This window comes from Muscardinus avellanarius, assembly GCF_963383645.1.
Source record: "Muscardinus avellanarius genome assembly, chromosome: 12".
Lineage (NCBI taxonomy): Eukaryota > Metazoa > Chordata > Mammalia > Rodentia > Gliridae > Muscardinus > Muscardinus avellanarius.
In genome coordinates this window covers 95,894,855-95,921,761 of record NC_137798.1, presented here as the reverse complement: position 1 = coordinate 95,921,761, position 26,907 = coordinate 95,894,855, and the positions used below count along the sequence as shown (strand labels likewise).

At 50.1% G+C, this 26,907-nt stretch overlaps 1 protein-coding gene across 2 annotated transcripts in view; it reads right to left on the bottom strand.

Moving 5' to 3' along the window:
• SLC24A4 (solute carrier family 24 member 4) overlaps positions 1-26,907 on the bottom strand; it is a gene marked incomplete at both ends in the record, with an annotated part of 156,266 nt that overhangs the window by 12,430 nt on the left and 116,929 nt on the right. The window contains 4 exons of one of the 2 annotated variants that reach the window (XM_080708130.1): positions 13,484-13,685; positions 19,320-19,489; positions 24,129-24,271; positions 25,843-25,896. In XM_080708130.1, the coding sequence (XP_080564256.1) occupies positions 13,484-13,685; positions 19,320-19,489; positions 24,129-24,271; positions 25,843-25,896 (569 nt within the window). The remainder of the gene's footprint in view (positions 1-13,483; positions 13,686-19,319; positions 19,490-24,128; positions 24,272-25,842; positions 25,897-26,907) is intronic. The other variant, XM_080708131.1, reaches the window with a different exon arrangement.

The following is a 26,907-nucleotide window of genomic DNA, read 5'->3' as shown; positions in this document are numbered from 1 at the left end:
AAGACCAGAAACAGGGTGGGATGTCTATTCTTACCACTTCTATTCCATATTATACTAGAAGTTTTGGACAAGGAATTAGGCAATAAAAAGTAGTAAAATATCACTCAGAAAAAGAAAATAAAACTATTCTTCATATCTCTGTAGATGACATAGTCATGCATACAGAAAAGTCCAAGACACACACACACACACACACACACACACACACACACACTTCTTAGAATAAGCAAGTTCAGCTAAATTGTGAGATAGAAATCAACATACAAAACTCAGTTTTATTTCTACACACCAATAATGAATAATCTAAATGTGAAATTAAGAAAATAATTCCATGTACAGCACTATCAAAAAATAAAAATTACTAATTATATCTGTTACATTCGTGTAACACAAGTGCAAGGTTTATAAGTTGAAAACCACCAAGTATCATTGAAAGAAAATCTAAATAAGTAGGAGATGTCCTATGGCGATGTCTTCCAAATCAATCTGTATAGTCAATGGAATCTCTATAAAAAATTTCAGTGGGATTTTCTGCAGAAATTGTCAAGCAGATCTTAAAATTCTTATGGAAATGGAAGGGACCCATAATAGCCAAAACAAGTTTGAAAACAAATGGACAAAATTAACACGCTCTGATTTTAAAATTTACTACAAAGCTGCAGTAATCAAGAGGGTGTGATATTGGCACAAGGGTGAACTAGAATCTAGAGTTCAGAAACAAGCCCATCCATTTGAGGTCAACTGATATTTGATAGGGTTTCAAGACAATTCAATAGAGTAAGAGTAGCCTTTTCAATAAATGGCACAAAGAAAGCCGGATATTCATATGCAAAAGAATAAAACTGGTCCTCTACCTCACACCACACATAAAGATTAATTGAAAAAGAGGAAAGATGGAAGACCTAAATCCAAGAACTATGACTATAAAACATGCTTTTTATGACCTTAGATTAGGCAATGGCCTTTCAAACGACACCAAAATCATAAGCAACAAGAGAAAAAATAAATTAGATTTTATCAAAATTTAAAACTTTAGTGATTTATACAACAGTATCAAAAAAGCGAGAAAACCCCTACTGGATGGGAGAAAACATATAGTTTTCTATCATATCATATAGTTGATATCTTATCATATATGATAATAATATCATATAGTTGATAAGGATCTAGTATCTAAAACATAGAAAAACACTTACAACTCACTGATTGCAACAACAACAAACCCTTAATTTTAAAAGTAGGCAAAAAAATTTGAATAGACTGTTCTCCAAAAAAGATACGTGAATGGCTAATAAGCCTATTAAAAGCAGCTCAACACCTTTAGTCATTAGGAAAATGCAATTCAAGACGATTTCATACTCACAAGTCTGATTATAATAAAAATGATAAGAAACGTGTATTGGTGAAGCTGTGGGAAAATAAGAACACCCACACGTCGCCGATGGGAATGGAAAATGGTGTCGCCGTCTTGCAAAACAGTCTGATACTTCCTTAAGGAGTTAAACAGAGAATTGCCATATGACTCAGCAGTTCCACTCCTAATGATATACCCAAGAGAAATGAAAAAAAAAAAAAACGTATTTATAATAGCCTCAAATTAAATGCCCCAAGTAACTTGAGTGGTGAATGGATAAACAAAAGTGATATACAAATAATAGGGTAGGATATAACTTGTCCATAAGAGGAGTGAAGCACCGGTCCATGCGACGAGGATAAACCTTGAAATCATTATTAAAAGAAAGGAAGCCAGACGTGAAAGGCCACACACTGTTAAATTCCATTGAGACAAAATGTCCAGGATAGGTGAATCCAGAGGGACAGAAAGTAGATTAGTATTTTCCAGGGAAAGGGGTGTGGTAAGGAAAGGGGGGTCACTGGTTGGAGGTATGGAGTTTTCTTTGGGGCTGATGAAAATGTTCTGAAATTATATATTGGTAATGGTTACACAATTTTGTGAATATAGCAAGAAAAACACAGAATTATACCATTTACAAGGGTGGATGTTATGGTATATGAGTTATATCTCAAATTTAAAAATTTCAAAGTAGGCTGGCATTAGCTGTTTTATCTCTGTACATCTGTGCTTTTTAAAATCTTCCTAAATAATTAAAAGTACATTTAGTAAGGAAAATTAACCCAGCTGGCTTATAATAATGAGCCAAGAGAAGAAAGTTTGAAATTAAAATTGGTCCATGTATCCACCCTTGATGCCACATCTAAAGAACATTTTTCTTTCTGGATCTTTCTGTATATACGTTTTTCTGCACCAACCGCACCAGGGCTGTCCAAAGTTCCAGGCTATCCTCTTGGCAGCCCACATCCCAACTTACCTGAGCTGCTGGAAGACCTCAGACATTTCTAGAATTGACTTAAAACTTTGTGTATGGGGGAAGAATTCTCTTTGGGGAACTGTGACTTTGGACACTTCAATTCCTTTTAGCCTCTTTGCAGATCTATATAAATGACATAGTGAGACAGGTTACTTATTTTACAGACACTGAATTGAATCAAGCTTTTTTCCTTTTGCTGGCATGGGTTTTGCATCTGGCTGTGACATCCACCACCATCTTGGCCACATTCAGAAAGCCAGTGCCACCACCCACCGTTGTATGAAGAAAAAGTGCTTTAATGGACTCTCTACTGGGCTGTGCTTCACCGTTTGATGAAATTCACTGGGAGACTGTGAAATCAACCTAGTGGATGACAACCAGCATTTTCTTTCTTCCTTGTTCCTCCTCCTCTTCTCCTCCTCCTCTTCTTCTTCCTCCCATCTCTCCTTCTCCTTCTCTTCCTTCTCCTCTCTCCCCTTCTTTCCTCTTTTCTCCTCCTCCTCCTTTTCTCTTCTCTCTCTCCCTCCTCCTCCCTCTTCTCTTTCCTTCTCTTCCTTGTCTTCTTCTCTTCCTCCTTCTCCTCCTCCTTCTTCTTTTCTCTCTCCTGGTGTCTGACCCTGAGTTCAAATCTAGTTGAGTAATTCATAAGCTCTGAGCACTGTGCAAAGAGTTCTCCCAAGCCTCATAGTCTTGTCTTAAATTGGGGGGTTTGGGAAGATGAATATTTGTCAGGTCACACAGCTTATTGAAGAGTTTCAGTTAAGCCGTCAAGGCAACTGATTAATATAGGAGCTGCCAGCCCAGGGCTGAAGGAGTTTGTAACAGTTTGAGTCTAGAGTGTCCTCCAAAGGCTCATGTGTTGAGGCTGGGTCCCCGGGAGGTGGGGGTCAGTTGGAGGAGGTGGGTCACTAGTGATGTATCCATAACAGGTGCACTTTGTCCTGAGCCCCTGCCCCTCTCTCGGCTTTCTGACCATCATGAGGTGAGGGCTTTGTTCTGTCCCACAGTGGCCTTAAAACAATGGACCGGTGGACTGGAACCTCTGAAACCATCAGCCAAAATGATCCTTTCCTTCACTCAGTTGATTTTCCCATCTATTTTGAAGCTAGATTGCCAGCCCTTTACAAACAGGGACCTGGTGCATTCTTCCCTAGTTGTGGCAGAGAGCAGAGCCCCTGGCCCAGCCCTGACCTGTGGCTGAACTCAACATTAATTAAATGCACGGGAGTCTCTAAGGGTCGGGGAGGCTCCCCCAACATGTGAGGACAAGATCAGAGAAAGTTGGTCTGAAGTAGAAACAAGTTTAAATCAGATCACCCTATAGCGGACGAGAGAGTCACCATTTATTTGAAAGGCCATCACCTGCAAAGATTCCTACGTACTATGCGGACAAGATCAGATAATTCCTGAGCCTGAGCCAAGAGTCCAGAGCATCAGCAAGAAACATTACTGGAATGGAAAAACTGATTGTACCTGACCAAGCTGTAGACAGCCCGGAAACACTGTCCCAGGTGTTGCTGGTGCCCGTTCCGGCCGACGGGTCTAGGAGTTTGGATTCACTGGGCATCCTGGGCATTTCTGGGTTCCTAGTTCTCCAGATGGAAAGGTAGTTTCTTTGAACCATGTATGTGTTCTGCCTGTAGGGGCTTGTAATCAGAGGGAGCCACCCCCAGTCTGTTCCAGAGTCTAGGACCAATTTCAAGGTGTGGGGCCAGGATTATGTGAGGGGAGGGGTCTAGGAAGTAGGTCTGAGGGGCAAGAGATGAAGGACGGACAGAGACCAGGACATGTCCTGGTTCCAGCTCACCCTGACACCCACCTACCTGCACCAGCTCCAGGAAATGTCTCTGTATCTTTCTTCTAAAATTCTCTTTGCTGCTTAAACAAAATCTGGCTGGGTTTTTATCACTTGTGACCCGACAATACCAAGCAGAAGAGCTATGAAGGCAGAGACAGCAGGGATGGGCTTTTCACATCTGCCGCCTGCTGGAGCATACCCCATCTTTAATTCCAGACTCGCCACGCAACCTCCTGCCCAGGATTTGGTCTCCTACGAGGCTGAGCCTGGGCCTCCTCATCCACAAAAGGAGAGCCCTCATATCTAGTCAACTGCTCTCAAAACTAGCTGAACATCACACATCGCCTCTGGGCTCAACACGGGGAGTTCTGAGCTCTGCCAAGACTCCTTCTGCTTTCGTGCCCTTGAGTTCCAAAGTTGTGCTCAGATGTGTACTATCTTGCCAAACCCCTATCCAATGTGTTTTAACCAGGCCAAGGTAAGATGCACAGACTCGAAGTGACTGATGGGAAGGAAGCCATGATCTCTGGAAGCAGCAAGCTGGCCCCACACAGGGTCATGTGGAGAGGACCCAGGAGGCAGACGGTGGGGAAGGCTGGAGCCTTCTCGTGGTTTCCATGCGCAAAGCAGGTGAGCGAGGAGGCTTAGAGTTGAATTGCTCAGTAAGCTCTGGCCACTGGGGCTGTCTAGTGTCTGGTACCTTTCCCTGGGATGATCAGAACAGAGGGATATGACTCCTGCAGTGCAGAAGCCAGACAGGAGCTATTCAGAATAGCACTCTGGATGGTTGGTTCTCACGTGAAAGGCAAGTCCTGGAAGTCAGCCATTTGCTAAGCCTGCGCCCAGGTGCGGAGGCCTCAGGTTACAAAGTGACTTTTGAGTCTGGACATCAGCCTGTTGAGAGTTTTGCTAATGTGAGTTTGTCTCTCAAGGACCTGAGCAATTCTGTCGTCAGGGTGGGCTTGCCGTTTTTGTCTAGCCAGCATCCAGTCTGCTTTACTGGTGGCTGCCTATAATTTTCCTTTGGGGAACCCAACCCTCCATCCCACAAGTCCACGTGGCTAGGGTAGGACCGACCCCACCTTCTTGCTCTGTGGGTGGTCTAAGAGTCAAGTTGGCTAATCATTGCCACATAAGGAGGCATGATTCCAGGTACTGGAGATCCCACAATGAGCAGGATGACACCCCTTCTCCTGCCTTTGGGGTTTACACAGGTTCTGGGCTGGGCATGTGACTCTGTAGGGGTGAACTCTGAGGCTTTTGCTGGGAGTCAGTGCCACATATTCAGGACCCTCTTCTTTAATAGCAGACCCTGTTTTTCTTGGAATAGTAGATCCCTATCTAGAAATCTTAATCTCTTCAGCTCTGTCACTGTCAGGGATGACCATGAGCAGTGCTGGAGAGAGAGAGGAGAGAAGTCTACTTGGCGCAGTTTCCAGGGAAAACAAGTCTCTTCCCGACAGGAAGAGTCAGACCCGGCAGCCTGTGCCGCCTGCCCTTGCCCCTCCTTGTTCTCCTCTGGCGCGGGGGCCACTGAGCACCTGCTGAAGAGGCCCAGCAGAGGTGGCACGTGCTGTCAGAGCTGCCGGAGAGATGCCCCAATTCCAGGACTTCTTGTTCCATGAGAAAAACAAATCTCTTGCATTTCAGGTTCAGGCACTTGAGTTTTCCTGTTATGTGCGGCTGAACACAATCCTTCCATACACAGAGGCACCAGCTGTCTATTGGGGTGACCCAGTGGGATGGAAGCCATCTCTGCCCAAGGAAGAGGCCAACCTGGGGGGAAGTCAGGCCGAGAGATGGACAATGACCTCATCATTTTTTTTTTTTTTTTGCGGTACTGGGGATGGAACCCAGAGGCATTCTATCTCTGAGCTATACCCTCAGCCCTATTTTTATTCTTTATTTCAAAACAGGGTCTCACTAGGCTGGGCGTGGTGGCACACGCTTGTAATCCCCGTGCTTGGGAGGCGGAGACAGGAGGATTGTGCAGGTTCAAAGCCACCGTGTGCACTGGCTTAGGAGACCCTGTTTCCAAATAAAAATATAAAATAGGTCTGGGAGTGTAGCCCAGAGGTAGAAGGGCTTCCAGGAACCCCAGTACCACCAAAAACAAAAAACAAAAAACAAAAAACAAAAAAACAAAAAAAAACCAGGGTCTCACTGAGTTGCAAAGGGACTTTCTAAGCTGAGGCGGTCCGCAAACTGTGATCCTCCTGTCTCAGCCTCCCAAATGCAGGGATTACAAGTGTGTGCCACCACGCCTAGTACTAACCTCATCTTTTAACCTCACCTGAGTCCCATGTGCAGCCCCATCATGATGGGAACTCTCTGGCTTAAAACAGCCTGAATTTAGTTTCTCTAACAGTAGAAGAATCTAGACAAATGCACGTATGGTATGATAAAAAGAGAGTTGTGTGGGCCCCAGGGGTAAAGGGACAATGTCCATCATTAGGGACACATCCCCAGTGCCATCCCGTCATGGGCAGCCAAAGGGAGGAAGCTGGTCCTGTAGAAATGCAGAGGCAAGAGGGTGGCTGGGATTTCTTTCCCTGAGCTCTTCCCGTTTCTCTCTTGAAGCAGAACATTACAATTTAATTATGTGACAAGAAATACTTAAAGCAAACTGTAACAAAACAGATGGCTAATCCTACTGGAGGAAAAAAAAGGGAAGAACAGATGTAGTTCCTGATGAAAAACCTCAAATTAATTTGGGCAGTTGACTAATTAGAGGCTCCACCCAGGGAGGGGTGACTTGTGGTGTTGGGGTGTTCATGTCATTTGCTCATGTGGAGCCTTTGGGGCCCTGGAGCTATGAGCTGTACCACCTAGACGGGGCGCCCCCAGACCCGGGCTTCTCGGTCTCAAATGGGGGTAAGAGACTTTCCATTTCTTTTCTTTCTTCTTTTTAATGAGATGAGGTCTATGCGAAGTTGCCCAGGCTGGCCTTGAACTCCTAGGCTCCTCCAGCCTCAGCCTCCCAAGTCGCCGGGACCACAGGTGCGTGCCAAGGCAAACGGCTCATGATACCGCAATTCTAACAAGTCCCCACATGCTGCTGAGGTTGCTGGCCCCTGGACCGTGCTTTGAGAATCACAGCTCTAGATTAACTCCGTTTCAAAATAATTGAGATGTAATCACCGTATCACAAAACTTGCCCATTTAACAGTGAGGTAGTTTTTAGTATAGTCAGAAGCTGTGTAACTTTTACCACTACAAAATTGGAGATGATTTCCATCTCCCCCAAGAGAAACCTAGTACCCACCTGTAATCATTCCCTGCCCTCCAACCTCAGGAGACCACTCATGTATTTCCTTTCTCTATAGATTTGACTCTCCTGGGCATTCTATACAAATGGAATCATAATACATGGAATTTTTTTTTTTTGCACCTGGCTTCTTCCACTTAGCTATGTTTCCAAGGTTCAAACAGCGTAGCATGTGCCAGTACTTTACTTCTTTTTATGGCTGAAAAATCCTCCATTAACTGGCTATGATTTTTTTTTCCAGTGCTGGGGATTGAACCTAGCACCTATTTCACAGAGTATGCTAGACTAACACTCAACCACGGAGCGACACCCCAATCCCTGAACACACCACATTAAGGCTTATCACTTAGTGGATATTTGGGTTGTTTCCACTTTTGGGCTGTACTGACTAAATGCTGCTACATACAGTTAAATACTAGTATGTGGACATACATTTCCATTTATCTTGGCTATACAATCAGGTGTGAAATTGCTGATTCATGTAGTCACCTGCTTAACTCTTTAAGGGACTGTTGGACTTTTCCTGAGTGGCTCTAAGATTTTGCGTTCCTACCAGCAATATATGAGGGTTCCTATTTTTCCGCCACCTGGCCAGTACTTGTTATGGTCTAATTTTTTGGTGACAGCCATTCTAGTGGGTGTGTAGTAGTATCACATTGTGTTTTGAATGGACAGTTTCCTAATGATTGAAGGTGTCGAGTATCTTTTGATGGGCTTATTGGCCATTTGTACCTCTTAGGAGGAATGTCTATTCAAATCCTTTGACAATTTTTCAAATTAGGCTGTCTTTTTTAATGCTTGCTGAGTTGTAAGTGTTGTATATCTATTCTAGATACTGACTTGTGAGCTGAATTTTTTTTCTCATTTTGTGGATTTTTTCACTTTCTCGAACAATATCCCATGAATCACAAAAGCTTTAAATTTTGGTGAAGTACAGCTTGTCTATTTCTTCTTTTGTTGCTTGTTTTTGGTGACAGTTAAGAACCATTGCCTGATTCTAAGTTGTGAATATATCTACATTTTCTTCTAAGAGTTTTATATTTTAAGCTATTCCATTTATGGAATTACATTTTTATATTAACTTTTATTTGTGGTGTGAAATAGGAGAGAACTTCATTTAAAAAAATGCAAGTATTTACATCTTTTTGGTGAAAGATAACTAAGACTAGTTATCCTAGTATCATTTGTTGAAAAGACAATTCTTTTCTACCATTAAATTATCTTAGTAACCTTGTCCATAAAAGAAAAAATAAACCCTAAATGCATAGGTGTGTTTTAAGACTCTTACTTCTATTCCATTAATCCATATGCCCGTGCATATACTAGTGCCAGATAGTTTTGATTACTGTATGTAGTAAATTTTGGATTCTGAAGATGTGAGTCCTCAATGCTATTCCTTGTCACATTGTTTGTCTTTTCTAGGTCCCTTGCATTTCCACATGAATTTTAGGATCAGCTTGTCATCTTCTGAGGGGAAAAAAATAGCTATCTTGTGTTTTTTCGTGGTTGCATTGAATCTACAGATTGATTATGACACTACTGCCATTGTAAAACTGTTAAATATTTTATCCATGAACATGGGATATCTTTCCATTTATTTACATTGTAATTTCTTTCAATGATGTTTTGTAATTTTCAGTGTACAAGTCATTTTTTATGTGTGTGGTACTAGGGATGGAACCCAGGGGCATTCTACCTCCGAGCTACACCCTCAGCCCTAATTTTTTATTGTTTATTTTGACTCAGGGTCTCACTGAGTTGTGGACGGCCTCACTAAGTACTGGCGGAGGCTGTCCTCAAACCAAGGACCCTTCTGTCTCAGCCTCCCAAATGCTGGGATTACAAGCATGTGCCACCATGCCCGGCTTCAGTGTAGCAGTCGGGGGTCTGGCCAGACAGATCCCTGAGCAGAACAGCACGTATAAATGAGCCCACAGCGTCTGAGGTTTCTCTTGTGTTTGTTAGCCCAGCTAAGAGGAGAGAGCAGGCGGGCAGCATTTGCAGAGTTCAGTTCCTGCAATTCCCTGCTGACTCTGAGAATGTGCTCAACCTGTGTAACCACCTGGTACTGGCTTTTTGGGGAATTCACATTTATTCCTTGGTTTTTCCACTGACACAGGCTGAGGGCACATGATATATCCCTTGGCCCTTTGACAGCCCTGAGAACTGTGGTCTGGGTCTCTGCTCCCCACGGGACCAGCCCTTGACAGGACTCATGGTTTGGGAAAGACAGAATGAAAAAATGGTTTTCTGTGTAGGAGCCCATTCCACCTGGGAAGTCCCTTAGCTTCCTTGAGCCTCAGTTTCCCTCTCTATAAAATGGGGATGATAATACTCCTCTCTCGCAAGACAGCTGTGAGCATCAAATGGAAGTACACAGGACTACAAGGCAGGACGGAATGGTGGTTAGCATGAGCTGCTCAGGCAAAAACCCGGGTCTCAGCCAGGCGCAGTGGTGCACGCTTGTAATACCAGTACTTGAGAGGCTGAGACAGAAGGATCGCAGGTTTGAGGCCAGCCTCAGCTACTTAGTGAGGCTCTTTGCAATGTAATGAGACCCTGTTTCATAATAAAAAATAAATAAAACAGGGCTGGGGTATAGCTTGGAGGTAGAATGCCCCTGGGTTCCATCCCCAGTACCAAAAAAGAAGAAGGGGAGGGGGAGGGGGAGGAAAGAAAAGAAAAAAGAAAACCTCGCTGGGTCTCCATTTAGTCCTCTCTTTGTAAAATGGAGCCAATAAACATTCCTCCTCTTGTTAGGCCAAGGCTTAGATGAATACACACAAAACTAAAAACAGAGCACACGGGGGCCCCGAAAGATCCAGCGTGTGTCCCCTGCCACTCTAATGCATGTGTTGAAGCTCTCAGCCCAGTGAGAGCTGGGCTTTCAGGAGATTAAGGTTACAGGAGGGAGGTCGTGTGGATGAAGGAAGGAAGCCCCTCCTCCACACACACCCACACACCCAGGCCGGGCCAGTGAGCGCACTGACACGGTGGCCATCTGCGGCCAGGAAGGGAGCCCTCACCACAGCCAAGCCTCGCTGCCCTCCGACGCCAGCTCGAGCCGTGAGCCATACAGTGCTGTTGCCCAGGGCCCGTCCATGGCTCTGCTAAGGGCGGCTGGATGGACTCATGCCCCGCTCTGTAAGAACTCTGTTTAGCTTCCTGCCTGGAATGTGGCCGGTCCCCAGTAGGTGTTGGCTGCTGACAGAGGGGGCAGGAAGGCCCTGTCCTGGCAAGCACAATGGGCTTTCCTAGTCCTGCAGGGCAGGAGAGAGCGGGCCTGTGGACAGCCAGGGTGTGGCCTCCGCATACTTGCAGGACGTCCCAGACTATACGCCAACCACAAACAGCGTGTATCAGGAGCTGTCCCCAACCAGGCTGGGCTCCGGCTCACCAGCAGCCCAGGGCTGCTGAGCATGGTTTCCCTGAGAGATAAAGCCCTCCTGGTCCTCTTCCCTGGGAGGCTCAATTCCCAGCCTCTGGGGCTCCAAGTGCAAAGAGCATGGTGGCTTCCAACCAGAGAGCTGCCTGGTTTCCTGCCTTGCTACTGGGTGGGGTCGGGGGGTGCAGAGCAAAGGCCAGACCTAAAGCACATTCCCTAGTCACCTGCCTGGACTGTGTCACAAGCCTAGAACCTCCTAGAGGGCTGGAACAACGGCCCACCCCACTCCCACCAGATCCCCAAAGCCCAGAACAGATCCCGGCACTCACATCTTTACTAAGAGAAACACTGCAGAGTCCGGAGCCCAGTGACTGGCACATAACCAGTACTCAGTACATGCCAATTTCCTCTCTTAGCTCCTCAGAATGACTGACAGTCCCAGCGACTTTTCTAGAACACTGATTTTTCTAGAACATTGCTGGTGGTCTAAACAGGGATGATCATAAGAGGCTGGGTTCAGAAATCACTGGCTAAGGCACACTGCAGAGGACCTATTATGCGTCAGATAGTGCAGAGCCCTTTGCTGCATCACTGTACCCACTCTTTAGATCGACCCACAAGGTACGCGCCATCACCCCCATATTACAGATGACAATCAGAGGTTCAGGGCGGGAAGCAGCTGGCCCAGGATTCTACGCTGGTGATAAAACTGAGAGTCAAACCCAGGACTTCTAACTGCAGAGCCGTCCCCAGCCTGTCCCTGACAACACAGGCAGCTGATATCCGTCTGGCTGGGGTCTGGTCCTTGACCCCTTGCTGAGAACGCTGATTTCCAGCTGACCCAGGGGATGGCGTCTTTCCTTTTCCCTCAACTCAGGTCCCTAGAATTCCTTCCTTGGCCTGTGAGTCCTTCTAGGGGCTGTCTCAGGAGAACACCAGTTCCATCTACCCCAAAGGAGCAGCTCAGAGCCACCCAGGGGCCTCCCGCCATTGTGAACTGTGTAGGGGGCAGTGGGAGGGCCTGGAGGTGGGTACTGGAATTTCTCTGGGAACAGGGTCTCACTGAGGGGCTCTGGGCCGCTGTATGTACCTGAACCAGCAGCAGCGGCTAGACAGTCCCAGCTCCCTGCTCTGCATGCGGAGGGAGAGGAAGAGGAAATGGTTTGTGGTTTCCAAGGGCAACCCAGGAAACAGCTGTATGGACACAATGAGAGCCTTTCCTGAGCTGCAGGAAGCCAGGCCCAGAGACAGCACCCCAGGGGGCTGCTGCGCTTGGGTCAAGAGCCCGGCCCAGGGGAGCATCCCGGAGCCTCAGGATATCTTGCCTTTATTAGGGCCGTGCCTCCTGGAGGAGTCATCGGGCAGAAATCATGGGCAAGGGGGCCCCGGAGCCATGGATCCCAGCCCCGGCAAGACGGCCATATTCTTTCTCCCTGACCTGGAATGATCCATCCAGAGACCCTGGCCCTCTTCCCCTTCTGCGGCTGCAGAGGGCCTCACATAAGGTTTGGGTAAAGTGAAGGCAGGCGGGTGGGTCCGGGAGTCCTTCTGCCTGTGAAATCCCAAGTTCATTCATTCCATAGGTGTCTACTGAGCACCTACTGTGTGCAGACTGGAGTAGGGGATATAGCAGTCAACAAAATGATGGAGATGCCGTCCTTGTGCAGCTAAGGTTTTAGTGGGGGAGAAACACAAGGAAAATATGAAGATATTTTTTGTGGGGTTTTTTTTTTTGGTATGGGGACTGAATCCAGAGGCATTCCACCTCTGAGCTATACCCTCAGCCCTTTTTATTTATTTATTTTTATTTTGGTCCTCACTAAATTGGTGAGTGTCTTGCTAAGTGGGTGAGGCTGGCCTGGAACCTATGATCCTTGTGTTTCAGCCTCCCAAGTATTGGGATTCTACGTATGTGCCTCTGCACCTGGCCATAAAGTGTTTAGAGTAAGGTGGTCTGGGATGGCCACAATATTATGGCAGCATTTAAACAGAGCCCTGAAGAAGGTGAGGGGGGCCATAGAGCTAACTGGAGAAAGTGCATGGTGCTGTATAAAGTGCAGTGCAAAGGCCCTGAGGCAGCAGCAGCCTCCGTGTGTCCCAGGCCTGGCAGCAAGGAGGCAGGACACTGGAGCAGAGGGCGCAGGATGGGGAGCAGCAGCTGACTGACTCCAAGGAGAAGGGAGGATTCCAGTGGGCTTGGGGCAGGGTCCTGCTCTGATTGACTTATTTATGGACAGGAGATGTCTTCAGTCATGGGAGGTCTAACTGCATGGAGCTCAACTGTGGCCTTAGAGTTTCCCATCCCAGTGACTATGCAATGTCTGGGCACCACGGCCTGCCTGTGAGGGGCAGGGTTACGAGAGTCTGAGAATATCCCTAAAAATAACATCCATGTCACGTTTCCTTATTGTGAAAGAAAGACCAATTGCCCTGGACATTTAAATGCACTCCTCAGAGGTTGCAGGTGCTTCCTGGGGCGGCCAGCTGGCCTGCTATCCGGCCTTCGGGCTCTAGCCACACCCAGCAGTGCCCACCTAGCTTCTATCCCTGGTTCTGATGACGCAGCCGTGGAAACCGTCTCAGCTTTCCGCTGGCGTGACACGGCCCTTTGCCCCAGCCGCTCACCGCTGTCGGAGGCCTAGGCCTCCATCCTGCAGACCTGACCGTGGGCCGATGGAGCTCACGGCACCCACCGCGCTTACCCGGCATGGAGAAAGGGGACAGGAAGACCGTCTCCACCGGCTCCGGCTCGGGGGGCGGCGGGGGCGGCGACGGCTGCTCCTGATCCTGCGGAGGGTCCCCGGGGTTCTCCACTGGCACGTCGCCGTTCTCAATGTTCTCGTGCCTCCCATTCTGAAGCGGCTTGCTGCTCACACCGTTGGCCGCGTTGATCAGTCTCTGCCGCTGTGTGGACGGAGGGGAGGCAAGATTGACACCAAGGTGGATGGCACAGGAGCAACGTGGCAGCTCTCGAAGGATTCTACAATAATGCCCCAGGGCTTTCAGCCCTGTCGGCACTGGCTGTCCTCAGTCTATTTATTTATTTATTTATTTATTTATTTATTTATTTATTTATTTATTTTGGTACTAGAGATTTAACCCAGAGTCATTCTACCTCCAAGCTACACTGCCGGCTTTTTTTTTTTTTTTTTTGGTGGTTTTTGGGTTCCTGGAAGCCCTTCTACTTCTGAGCTACACTCCCAAGACCTATTTTTATACTTTTTTATTTGGAAACAGGGTCTCTTAAGCCAGTGCGGCTGGCTTCGAACCTGGGCGATCCTCCTGTCTCCCAAACGCAGGGATTACAAGCGTGTGCCACCACACCCGGCTACACTGCCAGCCTTTTAAAATTAAATTAAAAAAATTTTTTTTGGTGGTACTGGGGTTCCTAGAAACCCTTCTACCTCCAGGCTATACTCCCAGACCTATTTTTTATATTTTATCTGGAAACAGGGTCTCCTAAGCCAGGGCGGCTGGCTTGGAACCTGCACGATCCTCCTGTCTCCGCCTCCCAAATGCAGGGATTACAAGCGTGCGCCACCACACCCGGCCTTTTATTAATTTATTTTTTTGGTGGTACTGGGGTTCCTGGAAGCCCTTCTACCTCCGAGCTACACTCCCAGACCTATTTTTACATTTTTATTTGGAAACAGAGTCTCCTAAGCCAGCACGCGGGGCTGGCTTCGAACCTGCGAACCTGCGCGATCCTCCTGTCTCTGCCTCCCAAGCACGCGGGGATTACAAGCGTGCGCCACCACGCCTGGCCACGCCCGGCCTTTTTAAATTTTTGTTTTAAATCAGGGTCTTGCTAGTCTTGCTATGTCACCTAGGCTGTCCTCGAACCGGCATCCCCCCATCTCAGCCTCCCAAATACTGGGATCGCGAGAGTGCCCCATATGCCCAGCCTGCCAGTCCTTTCTGCTTCCGCTGCTCTGGTGGCGTAGGCCAGGATGCACCGAGGCTCTCCTTTGCATCTCCCGTGACTAGCGACTAATGTCACTAAGCAGCCGGCCACTCAGTTGCCCCCTAGGCTCCAGGTGAAGGAGTGTGTTCCCCCAGGGGAGCGCCCAGGACAGAACCTACTCCTTCCTCCCCATCTCGTTGGCAGCTATGTCCACCCACACCAAGCTGGTCTTCTGCACCGTTCCGGGGGTTTCTGGGCACAGAGACACCTTTCTAGGAACCAGCCTCCACATTCCTGAGAAACCACACACCTCTGCTTAGCCCACCCTTATCTGGGACCCAGTGAAGTGTTGATGGGTGGTCCGTTTGAGGCCTTGTGGGGCACGAGCATCACACGGTGTCCATGTAAGTCCTTCCAACTACTCGGGCAGGTGATGGAGGGACTGTAGACAGGCCCCCAGGTGTGACGCCCTGTAACTGAGTCCCGCACCTACCCTGTGGTTTTCGGGGGTGCGGTGGGGTGGGAGAGGCCACTATTGCTTAAGGAGGAGGCAGGTTACTGATCTAAAAGAGGACGCGGAGCCAGGCGTGGTGCTGCACGCTTGCAATCTCAGCATTCGGGAGGCTGAGACTGGAGGATCTGGGTTCGTGGACAGCCGCAGCTACTTAGTGAGGCCCTCTGCAACTCAGTGAGACCCTGTTTCAAATTAAAAAGAATAGCTGGGCGTGGTGGTGCACGTTTGTAATCCCAGCACTAGGGAGGCAGAGACAGGAGGATCGCGCAGGTTTGAAGCCAGCCGTGCTGGCTTAAGAGACCCTGTTTCCAAATAAAAATATAAAATAGGTCTGGGAACATAGCCCGGAGGTAGAAGGGCTTCCAGGAACCCCAGTACCACACACACACACACACACACACACAAAAGAATAGCCGGGCATGGTGGCGCACGTTTGTAATCCCAGCATTTGGGAGGCTGAGACGGGAGGATCGCGGTTCGTGGACAGCCTCAGCTACTTAGTGAGGCTCTTTGCAACTCAGTGAGACCTTGTTTCAAAATAAAGAATAAAAAATAGGGCAGGGGGTATAGCTCAGAGGTCGAATGCCCCTGGGTTCTATCCCCAGACTCCCCCCCCCACACACACAAATTAAAAAGAATAAAAGGGCAGGGGGTGTAGCTTGGAGGTCGAATCCCGTAGGTTCCATCCCCAGACCCGCAAATAAATAAATAAATAAATAAATAAATAAATAAATAAATGACATGAGCATGTCTCTGCCTTCATGTTGGTTTCTGACGGGAACTCCTAAATCACAAAGTCAAGGGTGGGTAGAAATTTTTAAAAATTTTTAGTTTTCTACATCGAGTCCACAACACTTAGCCACCCCCCCCCAAAAAAAAAAAAAAAAAAAACCACAGAGGGACCTATGTCTGAGACTCAGGCCTGGACATCGGGTACAATATTTGCTTCTCATGTGGGATTAAATGGAAATTCAGTCGTGAAGTCTAAAAAGTCTTAGGGTGCCGGGCGTAGTGGCGAACGCTTGTAATCTCCACGCTCGGGAGGCGGAGACAGGAGGATTGCGCAGGTTCGAAGCCAGCCGCGCTGGCGTAAGAGACCCTGTTTTCAAATAAAAAAGTATAAAAATAAGTCTGGGAGTGTAGCCCGGAGGTAGAAGGGTTTCCAGGAACCCCAGTACCACCAAATAAATAAATAAATAAATAAACAAACAAATAAACAAACATATAAAAAGTCTTAGGGGAGGTTGTCACTTCATAGCAATGTGAATGGTGTGGTGGGGGAGGGTTAGAGTTCGAGTTTAATAGGAATCAACAGAGGATTGAACATGGAAAAAAATCCTTCAAGATAGCTACGGTTGTATTAAAAGAGGCATTCATTAGGATACAAGGAAGGTGATAAATCCACGTATTGAGACAAAGCGGAAGGCTTCCCAGGGGTGGGGCAAGGCGGCAAGGACTGCAGGCGTGCCATGTCAGGGTGGTGACGGTTCCCAGGATGGTCACACTCAGAATCGGGGGTGGCACTGTGGTCTGATGTTACAGGGTTGCCAGGTGGAAGTGGCAATAGCTAGTCCCTCGAGGAAGGACTGGATGTTATGGCCATCCAAAGAAGGGGCCTGGAGGCCCGGCGCGGTGGCGCACTCTTGTAATCCAGCCTTTGTGAGGCTGAGACAGGAGGATCAGGGCTCGCAGCCAGCCTCCGCTACTACTTAGTGAGGCCCTTTGCAATTCAGTGAGACCTTGTTTCAGAATAAAGAATAAAAAATAGGGCTGGGGGTATAGCTTGGAGGTACAATGCCCCTGGGTTCCATCCCCAGTACCGCAAAAAAGAAAGGAAGAAAGAAAGAAAGAAAGAAAGAAAGGGAAATGAAGAAAGAAAGAAAAGAGAAGAAGGAAAGAAGGAAGGGAGGGAGAGAGGGCGGGCGGGCTTGGAGGTGGGGTCTACACTGACCCCTAAGGATCCACATGGTCTCCCTTTTATTGTCTAGACTCAGATCGGGCTGGAATCTCTGCCCTTGTTGGCTGTGTGACCTTGGGCGAATGACTTCCCTCTCTGACAGATAAACTGGACCGTCTGGCACATAGCAGGTGCCGAGTAAGTTACATCTCACTGTGTTGGCTAAAGGGGATCGGCTGTGGGGACAAGGGGGTGGTAACCAAGGGGTGGCGGTGACCGATGGGAGGCCTCACGAGGGGCGGCAGGCCAAGGGTGCGTGGACTTCTGGGCCACATGGTAACTCAGCTCAGTGGCTTAGGGAGCACACTGGCGTGACATAAGGTGTAGCCTTGGAAAAGCCCTCCCTCTCTGCACCCCCGGGGAACCCCGCTCACCTCTCTGCTTTCTCCGATGATGCAGAGATAAGAATCCCTCACTCATAGGTATGTCTGCTATGGAATAATCTTAGCTTTGCCAACTTCTCTATAACACTTTGGAATTAAAATGACCAAAGTGGAAATAAGTCAAGTGTCTTAACAGACACCTTTGGAACGGGGCCTTCTGTGGCTTTGAATCTCCTACTCCCTCGCCACAATGAATGTCCCTAAAGTCGCCGCTCAGGCTCCGAGCAGAGCGTTTCTGTGCGCCTCACTGAAATTCCCAGAGCTGGAAGCATCCTGCCCATCAGCCTTAGACAGAGAAACGGAGGCCCAGGGTGATGAAGCGTGTTAGGGGCTGACATGAGATAAAAACTCTGGGCTCCTTCTCCCCCCACCCGAGTCTCATCTCTCTGGGCCCTGTGCTGCCTTCCAGAGCAGGTCAGTCCTGACATGGGGAAAGAGAAATATTTTCCAGTAGCTTAAAACATTTGGAGTTGGATAACTAGCACTCACCAGCTCACTGAAACCTATGACTTCCCTGGCTGCACACGCCATAAACCCAAACCCCTAAGTTCTTAAGAGCTATTTAACACTCACACCCCCCCAAAGCTCAGAGGGTACAATTCTCATGCTTAGAAAAAATGGGCAGGATTTGATAATATTTCGTTGATACAAATTTTGGTGCTTTGGACCAAAAGGATTCAAAGGTTAGCAAGGTGTTTCCCTTTCTGAATACGCGTTCACAAAGAGGGCACATTACATATTAAACCCAAGCAGAAATGTTCACGGCACGGAGCCTTTAATCACGGTGACATCTTGTTCATACATACAACCTGCAAATTGTCAGCAACCCCTGCCACTGCTTCTGAATGAGGACTTGGAATTCCGATACGCATCCAATTGTGGTGGTCCCCGCCTGGCATCCCGGTACTCGGGAGGTTGATACAGGAGGATAGCAGGTTTGAGGCCATCAGCAACTTAGTGATACCATGTTTCAAAATAAAAAATAAAAAGCACTTGGGGGTGCAGGTCAGAGCGAGAACATCCCTGGGTTCAATCCCCAGTACCGAATAAATAAATTCAATTTCAATAAGCTCATAGAAAGCAAAGATGGGAAAAGTCGATAAGCAACATACTTGTTATTGTTGAAATACTGGTTAAATAATACTAAAAAAATACGTATATGAGAAGAGATACACAGCACGAAGGTCAAGTGCCAGAGTGACAAAGAATTCCTGAGTTGGCACCCCTCACCAGGGTCCTGGGTTTCCTTTCCTTTCTGTTTTGTTTTTCTTTTGTGTTCTTTCTTTCTCTTTCTCTCTCGGCAACCTTTCTTTTTTTGGGGGGGGAGGATACTAGGGATTGAACCCAGTGGCATTCTACCTCCGAGAGATACCTCCAGCCCTTCCTATTTTTTATATATTTGGTTTGAAACAGAGTCTCACTAAGTTGTTGAGGGTCTTGGTAAATGTTGAGGCTGGCCTCAAACCTGCGATCATCCTATTCCCGCCTCCCAAGTGCTGGGATGACAGGCATGCGCCACTACACCTGGCTTCTAAGTAACATTAAAAAAAAAAAATCCACATTGGAGACTGCACTAGAATAGACTGTCTTATTCCAGTTACTCAGTGCCGTCTCTCAGGCCTGGCATTCGGTCCCTATCTGCTTTAACACCCTACCCGTGGATGATCCTCCTCCAGAGCCCCCCTGGGCTTCCTTCCTTAAACAGTTACAGCAGGAAACGACCCCAGGAAGAGTCCTAACCCTAACCGCGCCAGGTCACTCGGCCTTCAGGTGCACGTACCTCATTAATTATGATCCTGCTGGCCATCCGTAGCCGGGTCCTGGGCCCAAACTTATTGGTGATCATGATCCGCAGGCCCGCCTCTGGGAAGCTGAACTTGGGAGGGCTGGAGCTCATGATCTCGTCCACCATCACCACCGGGGCTTTGCTGTATTGTGGCTTCTCCTTCACTATGAAGCACAGCACCTTGATTACTGCTGATCCAGGAGGCCCGCGCCCCGGGCCGGGACCACTGACTTCCCCTCACTGACCTGGGGCTGGGCGCCTGGCTTTGGCTCCCTCCCCCCATCAGTCAAAGTGGGTCCTGGGTGTGAGCCATCTAGGACTCAGTGTGTTTGAGCACATCAGGGTCCCAAAGGGGACCCCTCAGGGGGCAGTCATGCTCCATCTCACCCCCCAACTGTGCCGCCTCCCTCCCCTCAGGGGCCCAGCAAGGCTGACTGTAAGGGTCTTAGGGTTCAGCACCTAAGTCTCACAGCGCCACCTGCCTCCAACACAGATGGGCGCCTGCACCTTTCCCACTCTGATGGCACCTCCTTCCTCCGGCTTCCAGAGGCTCAGGTGAAGCTACAGATTGACTGGGTGCCCAGGAGTGCAAACGCTGGAACCCAGCAGTAGCGCTGCTTCCCCAGCTGTTTCTTGGAGAGATCCCCTCTGCCCTGCAGGGACAGTGCTTCTAACATTGTTGTCCATAAGGCCAGCAGTGAGGCTAGCGATTCGGAGGCCCTAGAGGAGGCCACAGAGATGGAGGAACCTGCAGCCTGCAGGTGCACTGTGAGCTAAACCCTGGTGCCCCAGGGAGCCAATCTCTCCCCACCTCTCTGCCCTTGGAGGCTGAATGAGCACCCCAGTCCTGGACCTCTTCCTTGGCACCTTCACAAACATGCTCGGCACCAGTATCCCTGGGGATGCGACACTGGACTCCAGATAGGAGCATCTAGGACTGAACCGCCCCGAGCACAGCACACGGAAGCAGCTAATGCTGTCCCTCGAAGGGGGCCATAAACACAGAGCTGTGGCTCTGCACCGGTCACCAGCCCCCTTGACATCCTTTACGAGGAACCGGGGCACAGGTCCAGAGAGCACGGCCATGCAAGAGTTAGTGGCACGAAAACGCACAAACTGCACACCAAACACCCCCCCACACACACACACACACCCCACACAGGCAGCAAGGCTCAGCAGACAGGAGGCGTGTGGGTTAGAAGACAGCCGGAGGCCCATGCGTTGTCCAGATGGACGCTAACCTCCGAGGAGGCGTGCGGCATCGGGCTGGGCGTGTGGTGGGTTTATTGTTTAAATGCACGTGTTATTGCTTGGACGAGAGCGGATTACTTACAATTGAGAAGAGAAGAGTTAAGGAGCAGAGATGGGCAGGGATGCGCAGCGTGCGGTGGAGTCTGGGTAGCACTCTTGGTGGCGAGGAGGCCAGGGGGTTATTTGGAGGGAGGTGTTAGTAGCAGGCTCTGTCCAAGGCGCTCTGGCCTCCATCTCAGAGGCGGGGGACACCAGAGGCTGCAGGCTCTGTTCTGCACAACTGGCCCTGTCACGGGCACCACTTAGGGAAAGGCTGGGCTCAGAGGAGGGAGCCTAGGAGGCCTCATGGGGCAGAGGCCATGATGCCTGGCTCCAGGGACACCTTGTCCTGGTGCCACTCAGCAAGTGACGGCGTCCACTGAGTGGTACGTTCCCAGCCGAGAGTGGCTGCCCAGAAGGTATGTCCATTATGCCCCATTTTTCCGGCAGTTCAGAAAATCAGAGATGGCCCCTCCCTTCTGCTCCGAGCTCAGGGCAGCATAGAAGGTCCCCTAGTGAGCTCCCTGGGTCAGACCAGCCTAGTACGATGTGGCTGCCAGTGCATGGGTGGCTCTGGATGTCAGGCTGAGAGCAAGGTCACCTGGAAGCCAGCCAGGACACTGATCTAGTGAACCAAGCTTTATGACCTCTAAGGACATTGCGTGCAAAAAGGCATTCTATAAGAGTAGTGGGGAAAGGCTGGCCCCTTTCTGCCTTTTGATTTTATATGAGAAACTCAAATTGATAGCTGCAGTCAGGGTTGGGAGACAGTGGGTTCTGCCGTTCGTTCAGCGGTGCTGGGGATGGAGCCCAGGGCCTCCTGCATGCTCGGTGAGCTTTCTACCACACCCCAGTCTAGGAGTGGCTTCTGGAGAGAATCCAGCAGCTGGCAAACCTTGGGCTAGGGTGGTTGGTTGCAGAGCCACCCACCTGCAGGATGAGGACTGAGGAGAGAAACTCTAACGTCATCTCCAGCCAGAAGAATCCATGGCAACATGGTTAGAGGAGGTGAAGCCTCCAAGTCCTGGTCCCCTCAGTTTGACCTGGGTGTTGCCAGGTCAAATCTATTCAGGGTGCAGGCACTACAGTGACCTAGGGGCCCTCGAGGAGTCCTATCAGCCAGTAACAACTAGGGCTAACGTAAGCCCCAAGTCCACACCTCCAGCTGCCCACTCTGCCTCCAGGAACCAGGCCTGCACCTGCGATCGCCCCGCCCTTGGGGAGCTTACTTTCCCTTGCCCAGCCTGCCTGCCTGCCTGCCTGCCTGCCTTCCTTCCTTCCTTTCATTTTTGTGGTACTGGGGGTGGAACCCAGGAACTTTTCTACCTCCAAGCTACACTCCCAGACCTATTTTCTATTTTATTTGGAAACAGGGTCTCACTAAGTTGCTGAGTGCCTCACTAAGTAGCTGAGGCTGGCTTTGAACCTGTGCGATCCTCCTGTCTCAGCCTCCTAAGCGCTGGGATTACAAGCGTGTGCCACCACGCCCGGTGTTCTTGGCCTTTATTTAAATGCTGATGGAAGCTGTAGGGAGAGCCGGTCCTCCTTCCTTCCCAGTACTTCCAGTCCTGGGTCCACTCTTCCAATTTTGGAGACAGAGTTGTGACAGAGCTCTGGAAAAGGCGCTAGGTCTGCGGGCAGCATCTCAGGGGAGCCTGGACTTCCCAGGAAGGGGAGGAGCTGGGACACCCTGCCGGGGAGCAGCGCCTCTGTGGGGTGCTGGGGCACAACTGGAGACGGGCACCCAGCATCGGCTTTTCCTGCTGAGTGGTATCACTCTCCTTCGCCATGAAAGTCCAGGGCTCCAGGGAGACCATGTGCGTGTTGCGTAGAGGCCGATGTCTGTCGTGAGGGACTGGGGGGACCTGCGATGGACACCTCTGAGCCACTGTGATTGTGTGGCCAGAATCTAAAACAGCAGCCAACACCGTCCCCGTCACGAAGGGAGGTCACGGGTGGCTCAGCGGTGGGCCTCGGGCAGGCAGGCTGCAGACCCGTGCCTGACCCTCGCGGGCATCCTCCATCTGCCTGAAGAGATGCGTCTCTCGGCAGAGCGCCCCGGACCAGAGCCAGCCTCTCTGGGTGCCCTGAGACAGAGCGGGATACCCACGGGCACAGTACACGTGGAGGGAACGCTGGTTCACCCTGAGACAAAGACTGGGTTGGGGCCGAGGAAGACAAATGCCCCAGGTGTGCGGCAGGCCCCTCTGAGGCCACTGCAACCTACCTGACCTCACAGACCAGTTAAGTCCCCAGGGCCCTGGTGGGCAGGGCTCTGCACCTGGTTACGAAGGCCTTGAAGACCATGAGTGGAAGTTAGGGGTGCCAGCGCCATGGTTAGAACACGGCTTTCCACATCCTAATGGCGGTAACCCATCAGGCTTTAATGCTGGCCTGGCGTGGGCAGAGTGAGCTTTCTCCTTCCTGGAAGCTGCTGCCACAGCTGGAGGTATCATAGCCACAGCTGGATGATTAAGAATCAAGGGCAGTGGGGTGTAGTGGCCCATGCTTAGAATCCCAGTACTTGGGAGGCAGAGACAGGAGGATCAAAGGTTTGAGGACAGCCTCAGTAACTTAGCAAGGCCCTCAACCCTGTTTCAAAATAATAATAAAAAAAGGCTATAAGTATAGCATGGAGGTAGAATGCCCCTGGGTTTCAATATCTAGTACCACACACACACACACACACACACACACACACACACACAAAAGAAAAAAATTAAGGAAGTAGCCAGTCAGGCCTAGACAATTTGAAGGAGCCACCAGGGCTGGCAGGGCCTGGCTGCGGGGCGCGGGCCTCTCTGGGGCCAGCAGGGGCTGGCTGCCGGGCTCTGAGGCTGCCTTCCTGGGGCCTTGCTGTTCCCGGGCCAAGAGCCCGGGTGTCTCCAGAAGAGACTTCTCCAGGCCTGGGCCTAGCGCTGGAGGAACCGCAGGTGGCCCAGGCTCTGCACCGCACGGCGCCAGCTTCTTGTCGTGGTCCTCATGCCAGCCTTAGACACGGCTGCACACCCAAAGAGCCTGGTGCAGTGTTGGGAGGATTCTCACAAATGTAGCTCTTTTCTTGGCTGGCATATCTTCTCTCGCTCCTTCCCCACCTAGCAAACAGCCATCTCTAGGGAGTCACAAACCCTGGTGCTCCCTCGTCACTGAGGGTGATACGGCCATAGGTAGGAGGGTAATGACGTAGGGTGTAGATTCTCAACGCGGTGGATACTGCCCTGTAGGGGTGCTGGACTGTCCCACAGGGTAGTAGTAGCCTTGGGTGTAACTGGGGGATTAAACTAAAAAGGGGGGCACTTGGAAGTGCCCAAGGGGACACTGAGTAAGTTTTTTTCTGAAAAAGGGGGCTGTAGGGGAATGAGGTTGGGAGCCTCCGGGAGGAGGAATGTGTGCGTGTGTCTGTGTGTCTGTGTGTGTGCACGTGTGTGTGTGTGTGTGTGTGTGTGTGTAGAGAGAGAGAGGGAGCGTGGCTCCCGTGACGAGCTCCCGCCACTCCTGTCTGCTCAGCCTTACCTTGCCCCAGCAGCGGCACGGAGGGGTCATCATAGCTACCATCATAGAAGTCATTACCGTCTTCCAGCTCGCTGGTGGCTGGGTTGCCATTGGCAACGCTCTTCTGTTTGGTTGTGAAAAAGGCTTGCATCTTTACGTTGTACCTGGAGGCCGGGGCAGACAAGGGCTCAGAGTCATGGAGGGGAGTCTCGCTGGCCAGCCGGTGGGACCTTACCCACCCCCCACCTTCCACCCGAGCACCCGAGCGGCGTGGTGTTGGGAGTGATGTCAGCGGCAGCCAGGGGGGCTCCTTGACAGAGCCGATGAGGTCGTCCTGCAGGAGGTGGGGACAGCGTACCAGCTGCGGGCACCTGCTCCTCTTGGGCTGTTAGCGGGGTTTCTGGGGGCGTCAGAGACCTCTTGCCCACGAAAATGAATCCTACTCACTGCACGTTACAAGCCTGTCCTAATACAAAGGAGACCAGCCCACGGGGACAGGCTCAAGGGAAGCGTTGCTGGGCCTGGCCCCTCTGCTCTGATGCAAAGCTTCCCACGTGGGCTGCTTGCCCGGACCCCGCTCCAGTCACCCACAGCCAGCTCCGCCAGCCCAAGGGAAGAGTCTCCAGCTCTCAGCCCCTTGGGCCGGCTCCTCACTGGGGAATCACATAAGGACAATTCCCTTGCAGTTTGACCGTTTATCATCCATTTTCGTCAAACATCATGCCTGTTTTATATAATGGGAGGATTCTCATAAAACCCAGTGTGGTGGTGTCCTTTCTAATTACCTATAGAGGCGTGAGAAAGGAGATAAGCTGGAATGTGGCTCAGCTCATGAACGGTTTGAGTGTTTTCTTTTCCTTTTTTTTGGTGGAAAAATACATGACAAAACTTGTCACTGTAACCGCTCCTCGTTTTTAAGTGTGCACGTTGGTGGCATTAATTATCTTCACACTTGTATAACCGCCATCGACGTTTCCCAAGCTTTGCCTCATCCCGTAACTCCACTGATTAACAACCCCCATCACTTCGGTCCCCCCACCCGCTCACTGACCTCTAATCTCTGCCTGTCACAATGACCTTGACTCTTCCAGACACTTCGTGTCCATAAACTCTTACAACACGTGTCCTTTTGTGACTGGCCGCGTCCACCTAGCATGATGTCTTCAAGGACCCTCCATATTGGAGCATGTTCCAGAACTTCGGTCTTTTTTATGGCTAATATTCCCCGTGGGTAGCTGGAGATGGTTTGGGTCTAGGTGGCTTCCGGAAGGCTTAAAGTTGCACAAGGACACCAGAAAAGTGTTTGCATTCCCAGGACTACGAGTGGGCCCCCTGTAGCTGTACAAAGCGGTGGCCCTGAGAAATGGCATTTTAGGAAGCCTGGGGCCCGGGTGAAGCTACCTGGCCTCGAAGGAGTGGTTACCTGGGGCACGGGGAGCTGCCCAGAGCAGGGCAAGACACAGATCCCTGCTGGTGACTTGTTTTAGAGCAGAGCCATCCATGCATCTGCTACCCAGCATGACTCCTGTGACCTGGGTGTGGACAGCACCCCAAACAGTGTCTGAATACCCATCCCCCACTCTGGGTGTCCCAGCATGGTGTCCCCAGAGAACAGGGGCTGCCCCAAAGGGACTGAAAGAGCCACAGAGGCTTTGTCCCGGCTCTAACAGAAGGCCAGAGTGGGATGTAGAAGCAAGTGCCCACTGCCCCATAGGAGGAGAGGGAGGGTACTTACTTCATGATCAGAATATAAAACACATACAAGATGATGAGCACCAGGCCTTCCCACCTCAGAGAGAAAAGGAGAGCGCGGTTAGAGCTTGGGACCCACGGCACCTGCAGTCTGGGACTGTCCTGTGCAGTGAAAGTGGGGATGATATGTGCTTCCTTCCCCGCCCCCAGTGCCCAGCCAAGGACCCCAGTCTGGGGCTGCCCATCACCAGGACTGCTCTCAGCGACAGAACGAGAGCGGCTGAGGGAGGTTCCTCCCAACTACAGCGCCTGTAGGACTCAAGTGGAGACCCCACCCCTCACTACCTAGAGAAAGGAGCAAGGGGGCTGCCACATCCAGGATTTGGGCGCAGTGGCCCAGGCTCAATCCTAAGAGAACTTATGGTCACTCAGGTGTCAGAGCAGCTATGCGAACAGGCAGAAAGGGGCCTAAGTCCCCAAGGAAGGCGTGGGGCCACTATATGGTAGCCCCGCTATGGTGCATGCTATATAGTAGAAGAAGGTATTTCTGTATTTCTGGAATGCACTATTATTTCTCTCTTTCTCTTTTTTATTTGGAACTGGGGATTGAAGTTAGGGGCATTCTACCTCTGAGCTACATGCCCAGCCCTTTTTATTTTTTATTTTGAAAGAGGGTCTTACTAGGTTCTGAAGTTCTCACTAAGTCGCTGAGGCTGGCCTGGGACTCGCAATCTTTTGTCTCAGCCACCCGAGTACTGGAATTACAGGTGTGCACTATGGCGTCTGGCTATCACTGATCTCTCGAGGACACAGTCAGACCCCACAGGCTGTGGGGTTTTGTGCCCCTGAAGAGGAGCCACATGAGCTTTAGCTTATTTGCCCATCTGGCAGATACATACTGGAAGCCGTCATCGTGCTGAAGAAGGGTGAAAGTTATTTGCAGTCTTTCCTTTTCCACCATAGCCAGAAAGGGACTCGCAGATCACCTATCCATCATCCAGCATCTACACTGGAGGACAATGTGTCCTGGAAGTGAAGAGACCTTCCAGGATTGCACAGTCCTTGAGGGGCGAGGATGGGACGAGAAGTAGGTTCCTCTGAGCCCAAG